The sequence below is a fragment of the Budorcas taxicolor genome, chromosome 9 (genome assembly GCF_023091745.1).
Source record: "Budorcas taxicolor isolate Tak-1 chromosome 9, Takin1.1, whole genome shotgun sequence".
Classification (NCBI taxonomy): domain Eukaryota; kingdom Metazoa; phylum Chordata; class Mammalia; order Artiodactyla; family Bovidae; genus Budorcas; species Budorcas taxicolor.
Window position 1 is genome coordinate 60,446,173 of NC_068918.1, and position 26,371 is coordinate 60,472,543.

Genomic DNA, 26,371 nt, shown 5'->3' on the forward strand with positions numbered 1-26,371 from the left:
AACCAGGCAGAAGGAACTGGCATTCTAAAGAGTAGATTTACAAACATTTGACATTGTTTTAGCCATTTGAAATTGGTGAAGCTGGCAGCAGCATGAAATTATAAAATATCTGAATAACAGATTTAAAAAATGCTACATCCCACAAAATACTAGAACCTCTGACTGACAGGAGGACTTGAGCTTATTTTTTAAAACCTTCATAAAAAGAGAAGTGATGAGTTTAGAGAATAAACAAACTTTATTTTATAACAGTATTACAGAAAGCAAAATATCATTTAATACAACTTGAACCTGCTAGAAATCTAATCTGGCATCATAACTATACATGGGGGCAAAGCAAAGGAAAGAATGTTCAATACAGTTAATACGTCCCTATCAGGTCTCTGGCATCAGCTTTACTGGTGTAACTTTCTCACAACTGTCAAAAAAAACCCCACCATGGCCCTACTCCTCCATCCCAGCATCCTCACACCTGTGAATCATCACGCTATCTGAAAGAGATAACACCTGCTTGATAAACAAAAGGTCAGTTTTTACATGGAGACAAGGGGGTTTAATACAAAGCCAAGTGTTCTACACAAGCGTTCAAATAATGGAAAGTATGGAAATTTGGACATGTTAAGAAAGAAAGCACTAAGGTTTTTAAGCTGCCTGAATATTTTAGTAGGAGGGAAGAAATCGCTGTCTCTCCCCTCCTGTTTCTGGAATGCTGCCGAAGAGCCCGTGTCTGAGAAGGATCGGCACTGTGGTGCGACAAGGGTCTCTGAACACAGTGCGTTGGTCAGTGAACTTCATCATAGTTCTCCAGTCTGCAGATTCCTGGACTTTCTGCCCCAAAGTAAAAAGTCAGGACTGGAAAGTCAAAAGGGTTCATTATCAAAAAATAGCCCCAGTGAAATTTTCAAAACCTTAGAAAATTTTCATAATGTAAGAAACACTTTTAAATCTGCATTAACATTTTCTCATACAGTGTATTTACCGCAAACTGAAAACTCTGTAAATATTGACTTCTAAGAACCCAATGGGAAGCATCCGGAAGAAGGAAAGCCACTATCGAAATTAGTCACACAGAGTCTCCTTTCCGCACAACAGCACCTGTTCCAGTGAACAGCACCGTACCAGCTGTGGCTGGCTTTGTTCACTATCATTTGATCAAAATGAGTCACAAAAAGCAGGGAGTTGTACACAAAGTAAACAGGAAACAAAAAACAAAACTCTCTAACTGAAAAAAAAAAAAAGGAAAGAAAAGAAATAATATTTAGAAGTGGTTATAAAACAAAACAATATATTAAAATGCGAGGGAATGGTATAGACCAGAGCTGTTAAGGTAAGGTTTGGTGTTGGCATTTTAATTCTTCAGGCTTCTGGCCATTGTAACCAGTCGTAGTATAAATTCGCTGGAGCAGTGGTGTGGCATTAAGACTTGGAATGGTCAAAATTCTTCAGGTTCACAAAGTTGAATGTTGTCTATAAAATGAATTTCTAGGAGGAAAATAAAAGAGAAGGTTTAAATATTCCAAAGACAGAAGCTTGGGGAAAAAAATGTAAGATTCATTAAATTCCAAATGAAGTAATAGACAATTCCTATCTGTCTGGTTCTATAGTAAATAGTACTTTACCAGAAGACAAGCATGAGAATCTAATTCGCTCTTGAGGGCCTTAAAATATCTGGAGGATTGACAAGCACACTGGAAACAAGTGGTAAGTAAGAATTTGACCAAAAATTTAACTATAAAACAGAGGTAATTCATATAGTAAAAATCTAAAAACTAGATTTTTAAAACCAATGTAGGTTTCAAAGTTAGCTTCAAAGAAAGAAGGAAAAATAATTTGACTTCATTGAAATGAATAAAAGGTGCCTCAGGCTGGGAGAACACATTGAGGAAAGACGTAAGAAAGGGAGAAAGTATATGGTATTAGGTTGGTGCAAGAGTAATTGCAGTTTTGCATTGTTGAAATTTGCCATTTGATACTGGAATAGATCCTTAAATAAATGCAGTTATGTTATACATCATTTTAATGTGCACTTCTTGCTTTATGTTTTTTGGTAATGACTTAATACTTGCTGTTTATTTATATTTATTTTAGACTACAGAAATGATGCTAGACAAAAAGCAAATTCAAGCGATTTTTTTATTCAAGTTCAAAATGGGTCATAAAGCAGCAGAGACAACTTACAATATCAACAATACATTTGGCCCAGGAACTGCTAATGAACATACACTGCAGTGGTGGTTCAAGAAGTTTTGCAAAGGAGACGAGAGCCTTGAAGATGAGAAGCATAGCGGCCAGCCATCGGAAGTTGACAGGGATCAATGGCGAGGATCATTGAAGCCAATCCTCTTACAGCTACATGAGAAGCTGCCCAAGAACTCAACGTTGACCATTCTATGGTTGTTTGGCATTTGAAGCAAACTGGAAAGGTGAAAAAGCTCCATAGATGGGTGCCTCATGAGCTGACCAAAAATCAACAAAATCATCATTTTGAAGTCTTAATTGGGTTGGATTGCCACCACCCCAGTGGTGGCAAGTCTTAATTCTGTGCAACTGCAATGAACCATGTCTTGATCCAGTTGTGAGATGAAATGAAAAGTGGACTGTATACCACTACTAGCGAATACCACCTCAGTGGTTGGACAGAGAAGAAGCTGCAAAGCACTTCCCAAAGCCAAACTTGCACTCCCCAAAAAGGTCATGGTCATTGTTTAGTGGTCTGCTGCCAGGCTGATCCACTACAGCTTTTTGAATCCTAGTGAAACCATTACATCTGAGAAATATGCTCAGCAAATTCATGAGATGAACCAAAAAGGCAATGCCTGCAGCCAGCACTGGTCAACAGAATAGGCCCAATTCTTCTCTACGACAATGCCCAACCATACATCACACAACCAGTGCTTCAAAAGTTGAACGATTTGGGCTACCAAGTTCTGCCTCATCTGCCATATTCACCTGACCTCTTGCCAACTGACTACCACTTTTTCAAGTATCTTGACAACTTTTTGCAGGGAAAATGCTTCCACAACAAGGATACAGAAAATGATTCCAAGAGTCTGTAGAATCCGAAGGCACGAATTTTTATGCTATAGGAATAAAGCATCTTATTTCTCATTGGCAAAAATGTGTTGATTGTAATGGTTCCTATTTTGATTAATGTGTTTCAGCCTAGTTATAACAATTTAAAATTCAGGGCCTGAAACCACATATTACTTTTGCACCAACATAACAGTCGAGTATACAGATTATGGGGTAGAGGACAGGAATGAATGAGGCGGGGGGTTGGGGAGGGGGGAGATAGGACAATGGAGAAATGGAAGTGATGGAGGCTAAGCATTGGTATGGTGGGTAATCAAAGGCAAGGAAAAAACACGAGCTCTGCTTTTTAATAACAGACTGAGAAGTATGAGCTTGATTTACTGGGTTGGCGGCAAAGTTAGTTCGGGTTTTTCCAGAAAGGTTCTTTGTGGCCAACACAATATAACATAAAAATAATGAATTCAGAAATAGCATTCAGACAAAAAATAAAAAAACAGTTAACTGTCCATCTACTGCAATGACTTCAGTATGAGTCAGGGAACCAGGGGTGGCCCAGTTGACATAAGGCATGATAAACCCAGAAGAGGAGGAGCCTGGATCTGACTGGAGATCCAAAAGAGACTAACAGGTGTGGAATCTGGGTCCTCAAAAATAGGAGAATGAGAGGCCTAGAGCCTGGGTGAGGTCACAGGATTAGGGATGTAGGTCAGCAAGTTGGCACCAACGGACACATGAGACCAACAGATGGAACTAGTCTCACGTGAGTATGTCTTGAGGAAGCCAACTATCAAAGGCAGGTAGGTAGGTAGGAGAGTGGACTAAAATAAAAGTGGACAGGGAGGCAGACAAAAGGTGAGGATGGTGCATCGCCTCCGTAAGAGAAAGGAGTTTAAGAAGGCAATTGTTTCACCTTCTATTTCAGCTTGGTTGAAATTTTTGGCAAATGGTAGGTGATTAGAGAGGACAGTGGAGAGCAGTAATTAATGTCCTTTCCAAGAGGCATTGGTCCAAAGTCAATTAGATTGCACATTCTTTTGATTAGATAAAACTGCCTTGTTTTAATGAAAAAATTCCCCACCAATTAGATTTATCACAGATATTGGTATAGCCTCTTGATTATTCAGGACAGATTGCCTAATCGAATTCACTGTTTCCCACCTTGCTGTCTGCTCTAGGCTATTTCATTACTCAATAGGACTTCTACTTGATTCTAGGCAGAGGAAAAAAAAAAAAATCAATGGAGAAAACAGTCTTCTTTTTTTTAGGTTAGTAATCATGAACAGAAATGTAGGGGGCGGTAAAGGGGTCAGCTAAAACTATCAATCAAACTTATTGGAGCGTAATGTGACCTTTAGTTGTGCTGTCTGTCTATTCCTATTTTCTTTCTTTTCTTTTTTTTGAGAGCTTGTAACTGTTTTGCTTAGTGAACATGTATCATTTGTTGAACACAACTTCCACTCTGCCTAGCTTATGTTACAGAAAATGAACCCCTGACTTGACACTACTTGGAAATCTTCATAAAGAATGAGAAGTAGTATTATATTTTGCACTTCCTTCACACATTTACAGGACACTTTATTTCACTGAATCTGTTTTCACCAAAGATTAAATTCTTAATTTGTAAAAGAAAGCTAAAATTAAGTCTGCTTCAGTCATTAGCAGACAAATAAGAATCTAGGAATATGGAGAAATTGCATCAAAGAGATCTTGGTTTCAAAGAGCTTCAACATTTCTTGAAATATATGTAGATAAAATTAGTTACCCATGTAAATCCAAATGGAATGTACTTCCATTTATCCACAATCAAACCATTAGAAAGTAAAATAAATCCATTTTTTTCTGGTTAATAAGTATTACAAATGACAGCCTTCATGCACCCTTAGGATTCCCAACAACTTTCAGAATCAAAGAAAATTATTTTTATTGTAATTTTAATGTTCACTATATTTTTTCTCATTCTTTAAAAAACTATAAATTGAGTAACTCTGAGTTAATTAGATATTCAATGTGTCAGAACATCCCAGTTCCTTACTGTTCTGGATGAACAGGAAGTAATTTATAGTATGAAAGATTCTATTTACACATTCGCCTATCTTTTCAATAATTTTATTTATTTACTCATTTTTGCTGTGTCTTTGTTGCTGCTCGGGCTTCTCGTTGCAGTGGCTCCTCTTATCGCGGAGTGTGGGCTCTTGGGCTTCAGCACTGTGGCTCCTGGGCTCCAGAGCACAGGCTCAGTGGCTGTAGTGCACAGGGGCTTAGCTGCTCCACATGCGGGATCTTCCCGGATCAGGGATCAAATCTGTGTCTCTTGCATTGGCAGGTGACTTCCTTACCACTGAGCCACTCAGGGAAGCCCTCGTTTATCTTTTTTTATTGTGTTTTGCATTTAAACACAGAGAGAAATATATTCCCAAGCACTAAACAACCAGCTTTTGAGCTGGGAAGGAGAAAAGGTGGGGATCACCAACGCCATTAATACACAAGCATCTGACACTAAAAATTTTTCTGTCTTTTTAGCAGGGGGGAAGAAAAACCAAAACCTTATTATTTGGCCATTTTAAACAAACTACATTTGGGGTCTAAATAATTTATTACATAGCCCAATCAATCTGAAACTAGGCATGGTTCTTCATGAAAATCTGTACAAGTTTTAAAAGCTTTCTTAAGTTTCGATTCTATCTCACAGACACAGAATTCTGGTTGTCAATGCAAACTGACACACATTAATTGCAGCATTAATTCAACTTGCTTTCCCTTTTTGACAGTGTCATAAAATTCACCTTGAGTTTGGATATGGTCCTAACAGTTAAGTATGAGCTATACTTTATGTATTTGAATTTTGGTCAAGTAAAAACAAAAAACCAAACTGCTATTTTCTTGCTTCAGTTTCCCACCCCTGGACTACACAACGTCAGTGAACATGTCTAACTAAGTCACATTCCCTAGCCTGTGTCCCCCTCTATCAGTCAATGAGAGAATAGATCAATGCAGCCTTTTCATCTGATTACAGGTCTAATTCTGCGTCTCAGTTTTTCAGGCATACACACTGGTTGCCTACTTTACCTTAAGTCTTCATGTAGGGTCCAGAGAATTCTTAAATTTATCTTTCTCAGTGTGCCTGATGAGTGTGGGCAATCAGTCAAGCACGGTGCTACAAAATTATCTGAAAAGCACAAACTTAAAGAGTTTCCAGAGATGGGGGTTCACATGGCCTCAGTCTTGAGCATCTTCTACTCCAGAAATGGATTCAGCACATAGCAAATATACACTTTAAAAGGATCATCCTAAATGACGAGTGGTAAAGCACTCATCCAGAGGGGAGTCTCAAGAAAAAGGCAAAACTGTGGCTTTTATCTAACACAAAATAATGCAAGAAAATATAAAACCTTTCAGGATAATGATCATTCAATTATTATACCACAGGGCAGTAATATAGCTGAGATTTTAAAAACATGAGTAAATTATTTCTGTAAGGTACATATGCAACTATTTCAATAAAAATGAGGTGCATGTACTTAAGTGTGAAACAGTTTTAAATATGATAGTTTATGAATTTCAGTTATTTCTAAAGTTTCATTTTTGTCTTCTTTGGCTCTCAATTTGCATTTTTAAATTTTAAAACAATTTTCGTTGTAAGACTATAAAACCATAGAGCCAAAAAACACAAGTATGATAAATAACCTATTTGGTTAGACCAAGAAATAGTCAATTCTTACAATGCTTGTATTACCACTATAATTTAGACCCACCAGTTCTCAAAGTGTGGTCTGTAGACCTTGGGGGTCACCATGATTCTTTCAGAGGGTTATAAAGTCAAAGCTATTTCATCATCTAAGACACTATTTGCCCCTTTCACGGTGTGAACACTTTCACTGATGGTGCAGAAACAATGGTGAGTAAACCTGCCGACATCTTAACACAGATCAAGGGAGTGACACCAAACTGTACCCAAAGTCACTGCATTCTCTACCACCAGGCACTCACAGTGAAATAAAAAGCAAGCCAGTCAGTTTCTCTCAAGGATGTCCTCGGTGAAACGGGAAAAAAATATCATTTTTTCTTACATCTCCACCCCAGAGTACATCTTTTTAATATTCTGTGCGATGAAATGGGAAGTACACATAATACATTCCCTCTGCATACAAACGTGCAGCGGATGTCGAGAAGGAAACTGAATTCATATGAATGCAGGAATTGTGAGCAGAAACCACTCTGGCATTGGATTTCTGGCACACATTCTCTTGAAAATGAGATAAGCCTGTCACTTCATGGAAAACAGTTGACAGAACTTGATACCAATGATAAAATTCAAGTTTTCATGTGAAAATGGTAATTTTGGAAAACTGTACTTTGGGGCCCTTGAGCTTCATAGCTTCTCTATATTTAAAGACTCTTCTAATGAGATCAGCGGCAACCACAGATCTTTTTACTGCCTTAATCATTTTGCCTTTTCCAGGATGGCATATAGTTAGAATCATACAGTACATGGTACCTTCTCAGACAGGCTTCTTTCACTAGGTGATTATTTTTAACTTAATATTTTGAAAACTATTTGATTTGTAAATGGCAAATTTTAATTAATAAAATTCACATAAAACACTCTTTGGACTACTTCAATAATATTTGTGTGCTCCTGAGATCTTTGCTTGAGAACTACATCTATGGAATCCGCTTCCTGACCTACTGCTGTTTCCTCCTCTCACAGTTATTTGTGTGACTGCTGAACAGAAACGGAGAAATGAAATCTAGTGTCTTTTCCTTTTCAGTCAAATGGCACAAAATATCTCTTCCACAAATTATTCTGCAAAATACCTCTTCCACAAATAATTTGCATCTTTTGGTTTGCCTGAATACATTAATGCTGTGTGGAGGCCACTTTTCTCATGAGGCTTGCATGAGGGTTTTCTTCAAAGCTAACAGTAATCTTTCTGTTAGAGCCTTTATGCACATTCCAGTCACTCTCCCTAAAGAATTAACTACACGTGGCAATTTTGGAATATCCTGTCAAATGAAAGCAACATCAATTCTACCTCATTTTTAAACACAATTATTCTATAAAATCTATAAAAGTTTTACTTGTTCACTTAGCTACATATTGTAGCTGCAGCCTCAAAGACATTCTGTCCAAAATACATTTTTCTAAAATGAGGTGTGCTTCGATTACTGAATCTGGCAAAAGTTCATTCAGGTTTTCGTATGACATCTTACAGAAAACCTTGAACAAATTTTTTGGTCGATGCAATCCACTGATGGGAGTCTATATTTGAAAGATTCCCATTGTGAATCCCTCAGAGCAAAGCAATATGCAGTGTGGAGTTAAACTGACTGAAGATCAGCTCTGGCTTTGCCAGGCGCTGACAGTATGACTGGGTGAGGGACTACCTCTTTAGGCCTCAGTGTCGTCATCTACATCCAAGTGACTGTAAGAACTAACTGAAGTAATACACAGGAAAGTCCTTCAATAAAGCTCAGCACAGAGTAGGCCCTCAGTAAATGTGAGCAATAATATTACTATGGGTTTTCACATATACCTTATTCCTGGTTTTACTTCCAAACTCAATTCAATTCTACTCTTAAAGACAAATGTCCAGTTCTGTTTTTCCATTAATAATTGCCTGAACCAATATAATGATTTCTTTACAGAGTACTTCATTCAGTCAAACGTTCATTCAATCTAATCCTGCATACCACTGATAAAGGATGGTGCTAAAAATGTTCTTCTTCTTTGCAAATGACTGACAGAGCAAAGTCTAAACTAAGATACTCACATGCAGTACCCTTGTCATTTGCCTTTGACAATCTGTCCAGCCCCCACTGGGAACTCAACCCCCAGCCACAATGTAGGATCTGCTTCTCCTGACGTCTGGCCCATGGTTTTCCTTCGTGCCCTTTCCTCTCTGCCCCATATGTGTGCTGATCCTCCCCACACTCAGCACATAGGAAGTTTCCTGTTGCCCTCATGGGGAGGTCTTCCCTGACCTGCCAGTCAGAACCAGTTTCTCCTGTCAACTTTCACAGCCCTTTCTCAAGGCTTCTCTTAAAACACTTTAAAAAAAAAAAAAAAAAAAAACCATGTATGTTATTTGTACACTTGTTCCTATGCACTTACTTTTCTCACAACTATCACAGTCCCTTGAATCTGGTATGTCCCCAATATACACTAATGAATCCATGCATGAAGTAACAGGGACGAACCCACAAGGCAAAGCTGAAACGCAAGAGCTTGGGAGGGAAAACACAAACAGAATGGTATTATATCTCCAGGAACAGAGCATTACTGGCCTGTCCTCACCATCGGTTTCATCTGCTGATCTAAGTGGAAAAATTTCAGGCTCATTTTCCTGCTCTCTTTTGTTGAATAACTACTTCTGAGATACCCCAGGAGGACTCTTAGTTCTTTACAAAACTAGTTTTCCTGAATCTCTGAAGCTTTGACAAAGATTTCTAAGAGTAGTTAGTATTTGGCCCTAAAGCGAGAGGCAGGTCTTTTGGTTCACTCTGCTGACTTCAAATCTTGTAAGAACTTGATTTGAAAGCAGTCCACAAAATCTTAAAGCCTCTTTTAAATAACAAGTGGACTATGGTAAGGTTACATTCAATATTGTCAATCTTAGGTTCACAAGTGGGGATGAGAAAAATTTTTCTAATCAAATCAAACAAAATAAAAGTTGTACTTAAAAAAAAAACTAACAAAACTCTTTTATCGTTTAGAAAAAGTTTTGAAATATATATGACTAAAATTCACTTAGTATCTGTTTTGTATTTTCCTTAAATAGGAATATTAATGGGAATCAAGAGAATTCATCTTTAGACTCAACTCCCTCATTTATTAACATTCTTTTTTCTTACCTTTTCAGCATTCAGTCTGTTATTTTACACTTAAGGACAGCTCAATTGGGAACAGCCACATTTCAAATGCTCAAGAGCCACATGTGCCCTACTGGACAGAACAAGACCAGATTCTCACTTTGCTCTAATGCTAACTAAAGTATTTTGATGTATGACAGTGAAATAAATGTAGGGCCAACATGTCCTGGGAATATAACCCTCAAGAACACAGGACTATCTTAAGAACATACAGAAACTTATTAATTTATCCCCCCAGCAAAATTTCCTCCTAATCCACCCACAAAATTACATTAAAATTTAAAATTACTATTTAAAAACTAGTATCTGGGATGTCTAACATTAGATAAGTTCTTGAAACAAATGAAACTATACTCAGCTCTACACTTGATGGTATTTTATGATTCTTGCCTAAAACTGACCTATGACAAATTACTTCAATCGCTAGGGTTGTGGGGGGAAAGAAGATGCTCTATGTGAAGTTTTAAATTAAATATTCTTTTAATTTCCATCCTCTACAATACACCCCTGCACTCGGGTATAATAAAGTCACCACCTCCATATTCCTCAAAGGCCGGGTGGTGGTGGGGGGTAACATATAAGTAGGGAGACAGGTACCAGGACCCCAAAATGAAGAGATAGGAAGGAGACTTGGAGGGCTTGTTCTTCCCCTAAAGTGGCAGCACCTACTGAGCCACTGTGGCCTTGAGAGAAAGCAGGCTCTGACGTTTTTAGAATCACTGGGTATCTTCCCATTTTAAGCATCAATAATTCAAGTTCTATAACATGCTAAACATTCAAGTTTGTTTGGGCTGAAAAACAAACCAACACTCTGGATATGGTCTGTGTGTCTCCAATTTGTTAATTTTGTCTTGTCCTCGCCCTCTCTTTTTAGCGCCATTTAAAATTCTCAATTATACTGAAAAACTGGAGAAAACATGCAGCATTTGTGACTAAGGGATTAATATTCTTAACAATTCTGTAAGAGATCAAAGATGATAAACACTTGAATAGAAGGGAATGCCTATCCACTCCAGTATTCTAGCCTGGAGAACTCCATGGATAGAGGAGCCTGGTAGGCTACAGTTCATGGGGTCCCAAAAGGTTGGACAAAGGACACAAAATGGCAATTCAAAGAAATGCAAATTGTGTTCATGTGCACATATGTAAACATATATATGTGTGAATACGTGTATTCCCTAGTAATGAACAATAGTGATTTAAAAATACTCTATCCTCACAGTTTAAAAAAGGGACGGGACAAATGCTCTTTTCTCACCAGGTTGTCAAAGAGTTTTTAAATGTCATACAATCTTTAGTGTTGGTGAGTGTGCAGGGAAACTGGGAGACTCTTAAGCTGCTAGTGGATGTCTAACTCTGCAGAACCTCTAAGGAAGACAGGTGGGAAATATGTCAAGAAGAAACTTGGTGTTTGGTGGCACACCAACTCTAATTTCTAAAAATTTAGAGAAACAATGAAATTTATGGCCTCAAAATGTACATACAACTACAATCTTTGCAGCTGTGCATTAACTCGTGAAAACTGAGAAATTAGTCTAAGAGCCATTAATAAGGGTCAAGGAAGCCGTCCTGTGTCCATTCGATGGCTGTTGGAAATTGATCAGATAATGATGGGCAAAATTACCTACAATGTACTGTGAAGACACTGTGTACCATGGAGAAAAACGCCAGATAGATAGAATAGATAGATAGAATAGACAGAATCAACAGGATTGACCTAAATGAACAGAGACGTGAAAACACATGTGCGAGTGCATCTGGGTGTGTTCACACACATACACTGTGGAAAGGGATTATCTATCTCTAGGAGCAGAGTGATTTTATGGGTCACTTACATTTTCTACCATCTTTCCCTTTCAAAAAATTATGATTGCCTCTCCTTTTTTATTACCAGAAAAAAACAGTTTCATTTGCAAAAACAACAGTCAATGATGATTCTGTCCTAGAGCAAACCCTGGGGAATCAGACTCCCAGGTGCTAATGCATGCACAATGGCAGAGGCATCCACTGCCTCCTCTGTGGGGAAGTTCAAATATACTGGAAGTAACTCATTGGTAGCACCTGCCAGATTCACAAACGTTAAATGGAACATTCTACAGCATTCCCCAGTGAAAACTGGCAGTGCCTGAAACTCACTAAATCCAAACTGACTTTTCATTTCTGTGTAGAAGTCTTCATTTTAGGTTTAACTTGCACTGAAAACTAAACTGTAATAAAATGCTAATTTGGGGGTACAAGACTAGTACAACTAGGTAAACAGAATAAAATAAGAACGCAGTAAATACAATGGGAACTGATATGCCTGAAACATCCCTGGCTCTTGAACTGAAAAGAGTCATCTGGAAGCTAATAGGCTGGTGCTTCTCTTTCAAGGACAGCGAGACACTCACATGTAAATGAGTAGCTTGTGATCTGTCGGAGCTCTGTTCAGCCAACACTGTCTCTCTCTCTTGTCAAGGTAGTTAGACACTTGATGCTAATTTCTTGTTTGGCTTTTCAAGTTCATTTTGAAACCGTGAACATCACCCTGACTCTGAAATGCTGGTTGGAACACAATATCATCTTGCTTAGAAACTGGTGTTCATGGATGCATGCTAGCCAGACAGCAACACCACTAACTCAAGATTTGTTATTTATTGTGGGTCGGTCGGGGCCTGGAACTCAGGGGCCATTGGACAGGCTCAAAGGAATGAGGCATGTGCCAGGTTTTTAGTGAGCACTGCACTAGCTTTGGTGGCTCTGTCAGACCGACACGCTCCGGCTTCTCAGATGAAGGCAGGCAAGGTGGATGGAAAAGCAAAAGGCCCAATTACTGAGCTTTCCCGCTTCCTGAAATCACTCTGTGTAAATCCTGTTTCCTCAACCTGTTATCGGCTCCCTCTCCACTATGTGACTGAAGTAGCTCTGACAAAGCCCTCAGACTGACTCTGGACCACCAATTCCAAAGTAACATGTATCTGGTTTCTTTAATGCCGTATTTACGCTCTCCTTCTTGGAGTTAGCTTCTCTTGCAGCTTTTGTGGCACCCTTTCCTCCCTGTTTCTATCTTCTTGCCGTCTGACTCCTCCTCCTAGAGCTCCTCTGGTCCCCAGACCCCAACTCTCTGACCTGGTCCTGGGTAGCGACACTCAAACCAAAGGCTTCATCAGTGGACAACACGTTCAGATGTGTCCACCTCCTATTTTGAAGCCTGCAGTGGTCTCTCTCTCTCTGAAAGCTCTTGGCTACTTCCGGGACCTCTCCATGGAGATATTCCACATGCATCTCAAACTCAGCATCTCTGGGGTTGAGAATTCTAAATTTTTATTTGACTTTTTAAGAACAAAAGGGTTCATGGCTGGCCTTCTACGTTACAAAAAGTTCTTACAATGTGCCTTATTAACAAATTCTCTGTAACTTCTACTGTCTCCCCCAGTTTACAGATGGCAGAATTGAGACACAGTGAAATAAAATAAGCTGCCCACATCACACAGCTATGAACTGGATTAGAATCCTGCAAAACTGCTGTTACGCTTTCTCTCGACACTCAGACTATCTGGCAAATTTCCAATTAAGCATATCCTATGTGTGTATGTGTAGGTCGGAGCCTTATATATTCACTTCCAAGCTTCCACTGTAATTCCCATGACAGCTGGCCTCTCCTCCAGTACCAGACAATGACAACAGCAACATACTCTTTTGCTTTAAGACAACTACACTGAGAGAACCGGGCATATTACACACGACAAATGAAAAATACAACTCGTGTGTTCTATGATTAAAATTACAGGTACCACCAACCACCCCTTTGCCCAAGAGAGAAACCTGGGCATTATTTGGGATCCTCCCCAGCTCCTGCATCCTCCCAACTCACTAACTTCCATATCCTCATGCAAACAGTCAACAAGTCACAAACTTTATCTCCTTACTGTTTCTCAAATACAAAGGAATACCCCATAGCTTTTCAGGATAAACTTCAGCCTCTTCTGATTGGCTACTACAACTATTTATAATCAGGCCTCTGCCTCTCTGCCCCGCTCATCTCCCATGACTCTCCTACAAGTGCCCTGCAAGGCTGCTGCACAGCATTCTGCACAATTCCTGGAGTGCTGGGTTCGCAGAATCAGATCATGCTGGCTTGTGGATGGCCCCCTTCCACTCCTTTCTTCATTGGGCCAATTCTGATTCACCATGACATTCAAGGGAAGCCATCTCTGATGCCCCATCCTGATTCTGAGATCTTGTCTCTGTTCCCACCAAATCCAGTCCAAAACCTATCAGAAAACTTGAGACTCTCTTCTGCTGTGAGTGCAGACCTTGTCTGATTTGAAATCTCCATGGTAAAACAGCAGTTAACACTAATGAGCCTTCCAGCACATCTGTGTAATGAACAATGACAGAGAGAACAAAATGAGTAGGTGAGAGACCGCTCCATCATTTCATCCTTTGGCCATCCACTGCTGTCAGCAAAAGGGAGGCGTCATTCGCTTTTTCACCCTACATCAATGATTACTCAAGGAGTCCGAGAGGCTCATTTGAAGTCTGAGTTCACAGAGCTGATGGTGCCAGCTGAAGCAGGATTGGGAGCTACTCCTCCTGGGGCTCATTCTTTCTGAGTCCACACAGATCACCCCACCAAGCCTGGGTTCTTCTCCCTCCTCACTAGGACCAGTGTTGGATACCATTCTATCGGAGACAAGGTCAGTAGCATTGTGTATCCATCCGAAACCTCATAAATACGCAGTTAGGATAAGATGGTAAGGGACAGTAGTCCTTAAGAGGACATAAAAACAATGCAAAGATTTAGGGAAGTGCTCCTCTAAAGTATTTTCTTGTTCACGGAGCTGCATGTAGCTCCTCGGCCTCAAACGTCCGGCTAGTGGAGGCAGACTGGGAGTTTTGTCAGCATGTTGTTCTTTGACCATCTTTCCATCCTCCACACCCCACTTTCAATGCTTGATCAACAGGTCAGACTAATCCAAAGGAAGAGGTCAGGTTAAACCAGGAGGAGAGCTTTTCACACCTGAAAAGGGAGACGGGGCCAATATATCACAAACAATACTTTCTTCTTCTTCTCTGATGCTGAAATACTGTCTTGGTCCTGCTCTTTGTCTCCACTGACCTGCTGCCTCTGTGGGATTCTGGCAGGGCAGCCAGAGGGTAGCTGAAGCAGTGGAAACACATTCTTCCCACCCCTGACAGTCATCAGCAAAGGAAACTGTTCAGGTGCGTGTGTGGCCAGTTGGGAATGGAGATGCTAAAATGACTCTGAGACACACTGAGGTAGCTCTCATTTGTCCTTCACATTTCAACTCAAAACTGAGCTTCTCAAGTAATTGCCTAATCTGGTAACAGTTCAAACCCTCTACTTTTTTCCCTCATATTTTTTCCTTCAGAGCATCTATGAAATATGCAATTACACCTTATTTATTTGTTAATATTGACACCTCCCCTCCTGGAGTGGATTCTTCCAAAGGAAGGGGACCACGACTATTGTCTACCAATTGACAATCTGAACTCTCACTGCCTAAGCTATCCTAGCACCTTTTGGCACTTGTTAAATATCTTTTCGATGACTGAATGAATCTTCCTAAATTTGTCTAGCTTACCCACCTTATATGTGAATTTATACTTTAACCATCTAAATCTATTTAACAAGGATGCTTATAAAAGATTATCTCTGAGACTGGTATACTTCAAAGGCTATGTGTGTGTGTGTTCACTGCACAAGTGAATACAAGATGCCAAGAATAATCCAGAACAGCCAAGACATTCTTAAAGAAAAAGAACTGGGGTGGGGGGGTGTTATCCTACCAGACATAAATTCTAATTTTAAAGCTATATGGCATTGGAGTAGGGGTAGGCACATACTGATGGAAATGAGTGTGCTCAGAAACACACCCATGCTTGTAAGAAACTTGCTCTCTGACCTGCAGACTACATGAGGTAAGGGTCAGCTCTTCAGTAGAGGGCTGGAACATTGGCTACAAACAAATCACTGTTTTCTAATCACACAGAAAAAATTTCAGATAGATTAAGGATTGATTCATGAAAGGCAACATTGAAATTTCTGAAGTGAAAATATCTTTAACACCTCAGGGTATGGAAAAACCATACACCATAAAGGAGAGTTTGATGGCTCAACTACATTAACGTATTAAATGCTACATTCAGTATATTAACATACTGACCTCTATTAATAATAAAAGATAAACCACAAACCTGAAGATTCTTGAACACATAAAATTGACAGATTAGTATTCAGAATCTATCAAGAAGCAGTAAAACCAAGAAAGTTATACAGCATTAAGTTACATGTCACTATATGTTATAAGTTGTATACGTCATTTCATATCTATCTATCACATTGGCAGAAATTAGTTAAGTCAGAAGGGAGGCTGTGTTCTGGTAGGACCCCTCACTTCCCACAATGGGAGAGCACTTGGCCTTGCCACGATGAGGAAGATGTGGTCTGTGACACGCCCTTCCAGTGGGGACCTCTCTCTCAATTGATCAATGTATGGATCACTTTAAAAAGAAAAATGCAATCTTAGTTATATGTGCTGTATAATAAAACCTGCTTTTCAAAATCCTAATACATACACAATTAGGAACACTAACCCCTTTTTAAAGAATTCTTTAATGCAGCTTTTAACGGCAATATGTATTTTTGTCATCACATGGAAGCAGCACCATGTATAACCACTCCCTACTGCTGGCCACTTAGATTGCTTCAAATGTCTTGCTAGCATGTATAAAAATGTGATAGTCCTGAAGATAAGTATTTGGATACATCTCTGCTTATGTAAGAAACTCCTCACAGTAGTTTAAGCGGTAAGCAGGTTTAATGTAAGGTTTTGTCAAATTGCCCTCCAGGAAATATTACTAATTTATACACCAGCGTAAATAGTTTCCCTCCCACAACCTCCACTCCAGTACTCTTGCCTGGAAAATCCCATGGGTGGAGAAGCCTGGTAGGCTGCAGTCCATGGGGTTGCTAAGAGTCGGGGCACAACTGAGCGACTTCACTTTCCCACGACCTCCCTAACTCTCGCTAATATAAACTTTGCCACATTTACAAGTGAATCTTTCATGTGTACTGATTTAGGTAATAATGAGGCGAAACACTTTTTGCTTAAGTTTCTACATGGTTTACTTGCTTAATCCTCTGCTCTTTTTTAATTTTTATTTTTACTTTATTTTACTTTACAATACTGTATTGGTTTTGCCATACATTGACATGAATCCGCCGCGGGTGTACTTGAGTTCCCAATCCTGAATCCCCCTCCCACCTCCCACCCCATATCATCTCTCTGGATCATCCCGGTGTACCAGTCCCAAGCATCCTGTATCCTGTATCGAACATAGACTGGCGATTTGTTTCTTACATGATAGTATACATGTTTCAATGCCATTCTCCCAAATCATCCCACCCTCTCCCTCAGAGTCCAAAAGTCCGTTCCATACATCTGTGTCTCTTTTGCTGTCTTGCATACAGGGTTATCATTACCATCTCTCTAAATTCCATATATATGTGTTAGTATACTGTATTGGTGTTTTTCTTTCTGGCTTACTTCACTCTGTATAATTGGCTCCAGTTTCATCCATCTCATTAGAACTGATTCAAATGTATTATTTTTAATGGCTGAGTAATACTCCACTGTGTATATGTACCACAGCTTTCTTATCCATTCATCTGCTGATGGACATCTAGGTTGTTTCCATGTCCTGGCTATTATAAACAGTGCTGCGATGAACATTGGGGTACATGTGTCTCTTTCAATTCTGGTTTCCTTGGTGTGTATGCCCAGCAGTGGGATTGCTGGGTCATAAGGCAGTTCTATTTGCAATTTTTTAAGGAATCTCCACACTGTTCTCCATAGTGGCTGTACTAGTTTGCATTCCCACCAACAGTGTAAGAGGGTTCCCTTTTCTCCACACCCTCTCCAGCATTTATTGCATGCAGACTTTTGGATCGCAGCCATTCTGACTGGTGTGAAATGGCACCTCACTGTGGTCTTGATTTGCATTTATTTGATGATGAGTGAAGTGAAAGTCGCTCAGTTGTGTCTACCTCTTTGCAACCCCATGGATTATACAATCCATGGAATTCTCCAGGCCAGAATAGTGGAGTGGATAGCCGTTCCCTTCTCCAGGGGATCTTCCCAACCCAGGGATTGAACCCAGGGATCGAACCCAGGTCTCCCACATTGCAGGCAGATTCACTACCAGCTGAGCCACAAGGGAAGGCCTTTTTTTTTTTTTTCACTTAAGTGTTTACATTTTTTGATGACACATAAATGACAATATATTCCTTTCTCTGCCAAGCATACTGACTTTATCACTTACCCTTTAATTTTGTTTTTGTTGGTTTGGCTCAAATTGTAAATATTTCTATAGTCAAAGCAAGCTTTCCCTTTATGGTTCCTTCTCTGATACACAATTATTCTTAATGTCCACATTTAAAAGACTTAACTCATCTTGCCCTTGGGCCCCTACAATAAAAGTCCCTTATCTAAACAATGGCAATAGCATCTTTCTCAGAGGGTCACTGTGAACACTCAGATAACTTATACTAATGTGTTTTACAAAATAGGACAGAAACATATATATGTTGAACATCAGCAACTCTCGACACATGGCAGTTATCAACACCACATGATGCCCATTGATCCCCCGAGTTTATAATTAACTGAATGCAGGTCACCTGAGCAGGTGAGCTTGGGGACAATTAAGACTGAAAGATTGGACGGACTGTAGGAGAAAGGCACCGTGATGCAGACATGCCTTTCAGATTACTCCGCAGGTTCAGGGACACAGCACAGATGACGGGGCTCTTACCTTACTCTTCCCCCTCCTCCAACTCGGTTTCTTTGTGCACCACCACCCTCGTGACCGACATGTCGGGGTGCTGCTCCCTGGCTTCCCTGATGGCCTGGGCCAGCGCCTGTGGGGTCAGGAGAGAGCATGGTGAGCAGAGAAAGAAGTTCTTTTTCAGGGTGGCAATGCACGAGCACGCCCATCACCTGCGTTCCAGCCTCCAGCAAAAAGCAATGCTTTCATTGCTTTATCTGAGGAAGCAAGAAGATCTGAAATGGCCTCCTTGTTCATTTCAGAGAGTCCCTCTCATTTCCCCAGATTTCCCATTTCTCCCATCCATTTCCAGATAACAATTCATGGAGGAGAAACACTCTGGCCCTGAATTCCACCCAGCCTGACACTGATACATGATACACTGAGACATGGAGAAAACAGATCTTCTCTGACCTCAGAATTTTCATCCATTACCTGACACTGACGCTGAGATTGTAAAGATCATGTTAAGGCCTGCTGCATGGACTTAAGGAATGACCTAAAGCCTCCAGCATGCTGTCTGCCCTCCACACTTTAGTGATACTTGTAGTTATCTAGTTGCCTCACCTACCCACCCTCCCACCCCCCACACCCTCCCACCCCCCACACACCCCCCAGCACAGGACCAGGCTCAGCTCATCTTTTTCCTCTTAAGCTCTCAGTAATTGCTTGAGGAATGTTGCGGGAAAAATATCTATCAACTTCCAGGACACTGAACGATGAAAACTGCAAGCAACAATGACGACAATCAGTTAAAAGCTAAAGAGAAGAGAGACTAATCTTTAGATAATAAAACACGGCTCCCTCTTTTACATGGAAACAGCGAAGGTGCAAAGGTTAACGGGCTCTCTCAGGGCCACCCTCCTGGGGGGCTGCAGGGCCGGAGAAGGACCTGAGCCGCCACTCCTTTGGTTCATGGGCCCTTTTCTAGACCTGGCTATGAGAAAGCAGACAAAGTTTCTCTGTGCTTGATCAGAAAGTAAACTGTATATATAGATTATATATAAAGTGGAAAGATCCTATTTTTCAGAGGGAAAGAAGTCTTAGGGAGAAAGTAAAAGAAAACCCACACAGAACAGTACTCTTCTAGCACAGAACTGGAAAACAAAAAAGAAGTCCTACTAGGAGAGAGTTGTATCTCATCAGGAAAACAGGCCTTTGAAAACAGCAGCAGAATTTCTTCTGACTCTTGTCACCTGCCTTCAAGGACAACTGCATTTCTTGTTTGCAACACTGTTTCTGTCAGCTGGAAGGTTACAGAACAAAACCCTGAGCCTCGTTCCACAAAGAAAGATAAAGCTAACAAAAGATTATTTTTTACACCGCAAGTTTTTTACTCAGCTTGGAAGGCACTTGAAGGTGCTTCAGTTCCTACTGGCGAACAAATTCTGGTGACTAACCTGTATCGGGACAAGAGAGAACTTAGAGGTTCAGGCTTCCATTTGAGCCGCAGCACAACTGCTTGTCACATGGGGAGAGAAGGCAGCCGGGAGGGTGGGAGTGGAGTGGGGACCTGGTCTCGAGCAGGACAGAAAGTGGTGCCACGTACCGACTGCAGTGTGAATGGGGAAGGAGACCCAGTACAGCAGGGGGCCTCTAAGTAACACTTGATCTACTCCCAGCTGGTCTGCAGAATCCCATCTGAGAAAGCCCAACTCTGATGGGGGCCAAAGTGGCTACAACCAACTTCTCAGACACTTTGAATTTATGTTCCTTACAAAGGTCTGCCTGGGCTTCCCTGGTGGCTCAGATGGTAAAGAATCTGCCTGCAATGCAGGAAACCCAAGTTTGACCCCTGGGTCGGGAAGATGCCCTGGAGAAGGAAATGGCAACCCACTCCAGTATTCTTGCCAGGAGAATTCCATGGACAGAGAAGCCTGTAGGGCCTCAGTCCATGGGGTTGCAAAGAATCGGATGCAATTGAGCAACCAACACTTTCACTTTCTTTCACAAAAATCTGCCTACATTAAACCAGTGTACTTGTTAAAGAGGAAATATACATGATACCCAAGAGAAAGTGGAATACATGAAACACACTTTAATTAGCTGAAAAGTAGGGAAAATGGAAAACTGCTATTATCATCTTCAAATGCATTTGAAATCAGTCTTCCTTCAGTTCCTTTCCTTCCATAGCAAGCATCAGTACATATAATAAAATACTGTAAAATGTAAATGTATTATAGCAACAATCAAGACTGTGAGAAAGCTATCACATCACATTGCCAAGTTGAGAAGTTATTTTATTAGAAAGATAACACTCTGCCATCTTGTTTCTCCCTCCCTGGTTCAGAGCTGGGAGCCATCAGGTGTAGAACTTGCAAAGTGAGTTTCTATAGAAGCATGCCTCTTTCATTTGCCAACACACAAAAAAAGATTCCTTTTTTTCCTATCTTGCTCAGATGAAGGATTTCCTTCCACTATTAAAATTCTTCTGATGTAGGCAAGGAACTGAAAAAGGTGCCAATGACAAGAAAGTCACTGCATGATCAACCTCAGTTTTTGCCAGGGAAGTGATTTTCCTCCTTTACTTTTAAATAGTTTCATAGTCTCATTCACAGGCTTTAAGGAGAAAGCAAATAGACCATGAGCTTTGGATAACAAGCACAGCAGAAGCCACAATTACATTTACTCAAAAAAATTTTAAGCTTTTAACTTTTTCATTAAAAGTTATGAAAAGGGTAAATTTCTCTTCATTTGGATACCTGACCTCATTTTTAGTTTTGTTTTTTTTAAAACTGGAGTATATAGTTAGTTTCAGATGTACAGAAAGTGATATAGATCCATTTTTTTTCAGATTCTTTTCCAATTGCTTATTACAAGACACAATATAGTTCCCTGTGCTATACAGTAGATCCTTGCTGTTTACCTGTTAATACAGAGTAGTGTGTGTGTTAATCCCAACCTAATTTATCCTTCCCCCTCCCTCCTCTGTTTCAAAATGGGCTAAAACAGAACATCATACACACAAGTTGTGTGTCCTCAGAGCAACAGGTAAAGCTATGATGCATCATCATGACTCTTTTTTAATGGAAGAATTAGGAATGTGTGTTATTTTGGAACTGACATTTCAGGCTGTGTTTTTAATATCTGCTGTTCAGAAGCAGTATCATCTAGATTTTAGTTTTCAGGTTAAAACAGGACAAAGAAACACACATAAAATGAAACCTGAGAGTAATCCATCAAGAGAAAAAGTGGCATTTTAAAGTCTGAAAGGCCTAGTGCAGTGGAGAGAGAGCACGGAAGAAACAAAGGCTGAGAGAAGGTACTGATTCCCACCTTCCATCATGCCAAAGAATGCAGGCTCTTGCCCAGCACACATTCAGCAAAGGCTGAGTCGGAGTCCCAGAGGGAAACAGACTAAGCATAGGGTTTATTCAAACTTAAGGTCAGAGCAATTCAACACTTAGTGAAGAGAAGCAAAATAAGTCCTCTATATAGGAAACCAGAGGCTTGGTCTCCACACAGGTAATTCACTTCCTAGTAATGAAGAGACACATGTACAGTCATATACTAGGAATCCCCACTACTAAGTCAAAATAGAGTCAGGGCAACCCTTTACCCCTAAAAACTCTCATGGAATTAAAAAAAATACATTATGAAATATGTAAGTAAAATTATATATACAGTAATTAAAAAATAATAATAATTTTCTTTCTAGGCATAGAAGAAAACCTATTCCTCTTTGGCCACATACAGTGAGCCCTTAAATGAGAAATTTTGTTCTCTAAAATTCTCTTTCCCAAGTCCAGTAGTGTTAAAAGCTGGGTTAACTATCATTTGTTTCTACTTCTCAGCTGAGATAGCCAAATGAACATTTCCTTTTCCTCAAATTATTGTAAAAGGAAAAAAGCTTGGTCTCCTTTAAAGTTGGGATACAAATCACTCTGAATATAACAAGACAAAAAATTCTCATCACCACCTGGCACTGCAGTCTAAAAGTAAAATAACTCTCCAAGTCACAGGCGTTCCATTCATTGCCTGCTTTTTAAAGGCATCCATTCTGCTCAACAATAGGATGGAAGCACTATGATTCTTTAAACAAATCTTTCCTGAATACATGTAAATTTTCACTTTGTAAGAGACCTTATATTACCTTCTCCTACCCCTCAATAATGGTAATGACTAGAGGTAAACAGCCCAACTTTTCTAATGCTATTAAAAAATGCTTGATAAGTCCCCAAAGACAGGCATAAGTCAAACTTAGCAGCTTTCCTTATTTTTTGAAGCCAAGGTCATGAAAATGCCATTTATTTTCTAATAACTGATGACTTACCATTAAATCAGGCCCGCATGAATGCCTGAAGGTTGCCAAAATTTTTTAATATTTACACACAAAGGTGTGTGTAAAGCTAGTGGAAAATGAAAAAGCAGCCCATGTTTTATGCAATTCAGTGTTAGGAAGGCTGAAAGGACAGCTGTGTGTCTAGGCTGTGAGGTGTCCTCATGCCAGGCTCAGGAGGTGGGTTCATCCAGGAGGTACTGGGAGAAGGGATGTGACGCAGGAATGTGCCGTGACAGAAACTTAGAAAATAAGCATGGTCAGTTTCAGAACAGATGCTCTGATCTTTACCTGGTCATGGTCAATATCTGCATCTCCTGTGATCACGATGCGTTTCTCAATTCTTGTTTCAGATATTCCACCTTTTACAGTCTAGAGGTCATAAAGGAAAAGGGAGGGGGGTTAGCAATCACTCAAACATGTTTACACATAATCAGAGAAAACACAAATGGAGCACACCTAGACCTTCTGATAATCACTAGGCAATTGACACTGAGAAGGGAACACTGACGCTCCAGAAATTTCTTTATTTATACGCTCAATGTAGAATTCTATCGTCCAATTTGAAAGCAACCTTAAAAAATCTATCATAATTCAGGTGAGATCAGGATGCAACAGATGTCATTTAATCCAAACAGTTCCACTGGAACATTTCATTACAATTTCCTGAGTTTCTTCATTTCCGATTGGTCATTGTTTTGAAAAGAAGCAAGCAGGGAAGAAATAGTTGTTTGGTTTTTGTAGAATTTACAGGGACTCCTAATCATTTAGACATCTGGTTTAGTCAGGTTTGGAAAATTGCTTGATGTTATAGCTCTGAAAGTTCTACTAGCTTCATACAAATCCATTTAGCAATTTTGTTCATTTAGTGTAGTGCAATAACAGAAAGAGAACTTGGATTTGCTTTAAGAGACATAAGATGGGTGAAGGTGATAGAAAGACTTCCATCCAATGTTTGATTTGATTCCGCATGTGGTTGTGACATGAACACAGAATGTGGCTGAACAAAAGCTAGAGGGGACCCGGGAGCAGGAACTTCTGGGTAAACTGCCAAACAGAGTCACTGGCTTGGAGCAAGGTGACAGAGCCTCGGGCATGATAGAGGCTGAGAGATCATATGCTCTGACACTCTAAACCATGAGTAAATACCACAGTCCTAAGAAAGCACAGACCCAACCTCTACAACACTGATAAATTTACAGAGTCATGCGTGATTACACCTAAGTATAAGACAGAGGGCTGACCACAGAGATCATTAGGTTGTAATAGCTAGATACACTTTAAAATGAACACCAATACCATCATGCATTTTGGGGACTTTTTTTGTTGTTGAAATATTGAGTGAGGAGGGCAAAAGGGATACATTTGGGACCTTCAGTCTCTAGTAGAAGCAGCAGGCATTACTGGAAAATAATGCTTGGTTAAAAATAAGATGACCACAGCATACACTGGAATCACTTGGAGGGCTTCCTAAACACTCCTTGGGTTTCAGAAGACCTGGACCGGGGCCACAGTATTCACACTGCTAGCAAGCCCCTGGATGAGACTATTGCTGCAAGTGCAGAGACCACATTTGAAGAATCACTGGTTATCACATGTTAAACACTTAAGAGAATGATCTGGAAAAAATGCCCCAAATCCACATACTAGAACCTTAAATCAATGGGGGAAATTTACTTTATTTGAATAACTTGGTGAAAATTTCCAGTGGCGGTCTCCACTCATTTGCTTCAGTCAGGAGAGCTAACTGGTACTTACCAAACCTATGCTTCTATTTTATTAAGTTCCTTCTGCTCTTATAGCTCTCTCAGGTATAGCTATTTTGAACATATTTTTACCCCATGTACTTTACAAATTTGCAATTTGGTTTAAATACAAATGTCAGTGGAGCCCAATTTCTTGCATACTTTAAATCTATGCATGTTTACTGAGGGCACTGTGTGTAAAACTTTGAAGGGTGAATAGGAACAAAGAAACAATTCAGAAAAGATTTTGTTGGCAATGTACAGAACCTGGATTGCTTTACCTTGGTGATGTGTGTAGTTGTTGTTGTCGACACGGACTCAGATGTGATGGTCTGTGCAGTCAGTAACGTGCCTGAGTCACCACCAGCCCCGCCATCAATCTTTGGAGATTTAGGGGGAAAATACAAAGTAATGCTTAACTTCCGTTCTGTTGTCAGAGAAGACCCCTCCCAGTCAAACACGTATCTTTTAAGATCTATGCAGTTGGCAGAAGATGCTAGCTGCCAATCCCCAGCATGTTTGTAATGGTGATTTACTGATCATAGATTGGCTAGCATTTAAAGAGTAAAGGCAAGGATTAAATGCACATGCATGAGCAGAGAGAAAAAAGGAAGGATGGAAGTAGAAGACGGGACTGAGACCTACAGGGGAGTCATGAGAAAATCTGAGGGCCATTTGCAGAATCTAGAAGAAGAAACCAGAGAACCAAGCAGAGAAGTTTCCACAGTGACCAGAAGTACTGGTTTGTTGTTTTTTAAGCACAGGTGGGTAAAAATAAATGTTTTCTCATATTACTAAGCAACAGAGCCTGCCTAGGATAGACCAAGCTTACATGATTTGGTTAATTGTTTATCTCTATTTCTTTTTTAAATGACACTGTTCCCGTAATAGTTTGTGCATATACACAGCCCCAATGCATATGGCACACATGCACACCTGCGCATGCACTCTCCCACATGTGTGTGTGCATATATCGCACATACATAAATCTTATATCTAGACATATGTCTACATATGGTTTAACTTCTTTGCTTTGATACTAGAAAGTTCTAGAGTTTACCAGGGGAAATAATGAAGCACATTAACGGCCTACAAGTTTATGCTAAGACCACCAAACATATTTGTCTCCAGTTTCCTGATACTGACACAGGAAATAACTGGAAGGTTCAGAGTCTTTCTTACTATAAGTTAGGAGGAAATCTTTCGAGCTCGGGTCATGCTCCTGTATTTCTTTATGAGGGCACTTACCACAACAGAAACACATGAAGACAGGCTCTCCCACCACACCCATTCATAAGAAACCTAGTTGTACTTATGGGGGATCTATGCACATTTACAGAGAGCATACCTTAAAAATTTTTTTTAAAGACTCTTTCACACATACATGCATTACAGCTTGAAAAAACTATTTTGAGAGGACAATCTGCAATCCCCCACCATGGTACCTGCTAGAATACTAAATCTCTCAGTTGAGAAAAGGGTTGTCTAGGTTTCTAAACAGTTCCATTTTCAAATGATAACTATTTCCCCCTTTTTGTTACTCTTAAGGTTAAATATCTTAATTCTTACTTCAAATCTTTACAGAATCAATGTGTGAATACCAAAAATCAAA

The 26,371-nt window shown here is 40.0% G+C and overlaps 1 protein-coding gene across 8 annotated transcripts in view; it reads right to left on the minus strand.

Moving 5' to 3' along the window:
* Nucleotides 1-230: 230 nt before the first annotated feature.
* EPB41L2 (erythrocyte membrane protein band 4.1 like 2) overlaps nucleotides 231-26,371 on the minus strand; it is a 209,337-nt gene continuing 183,196 nt past the window's right edge. For all 8 annotated transcript variants that reach the window (XM_052646061.1, XM_052646055.1, XM_052646062.1 and 5 more), the window contains 4 exons: nucleotides 25,041-25,139; nucleotides 23,306-23,386; nucleotides 18,724-18,829; nucleotides 231-1,482 (listed from right to left, as the gene is read on the minus strand). In XM_052646061.1, coding sequence (XP_052502021.1) covers nucleotides 18,725-18,829; nucleotides 23,306-23,386; nucleotides 25,041-25,139 — 285 coding nt within the window. In that variant the 3' untranslated portion in view covers nucleotides 231-1,482; nucleotide 18,724. The remainder of the gene's footprint in view (nucleotides 1,483-18,723; nucleotides 18,830-23,305; nucleotides 23,387-25,040; nucleotides 25,140-26,371) is intronic.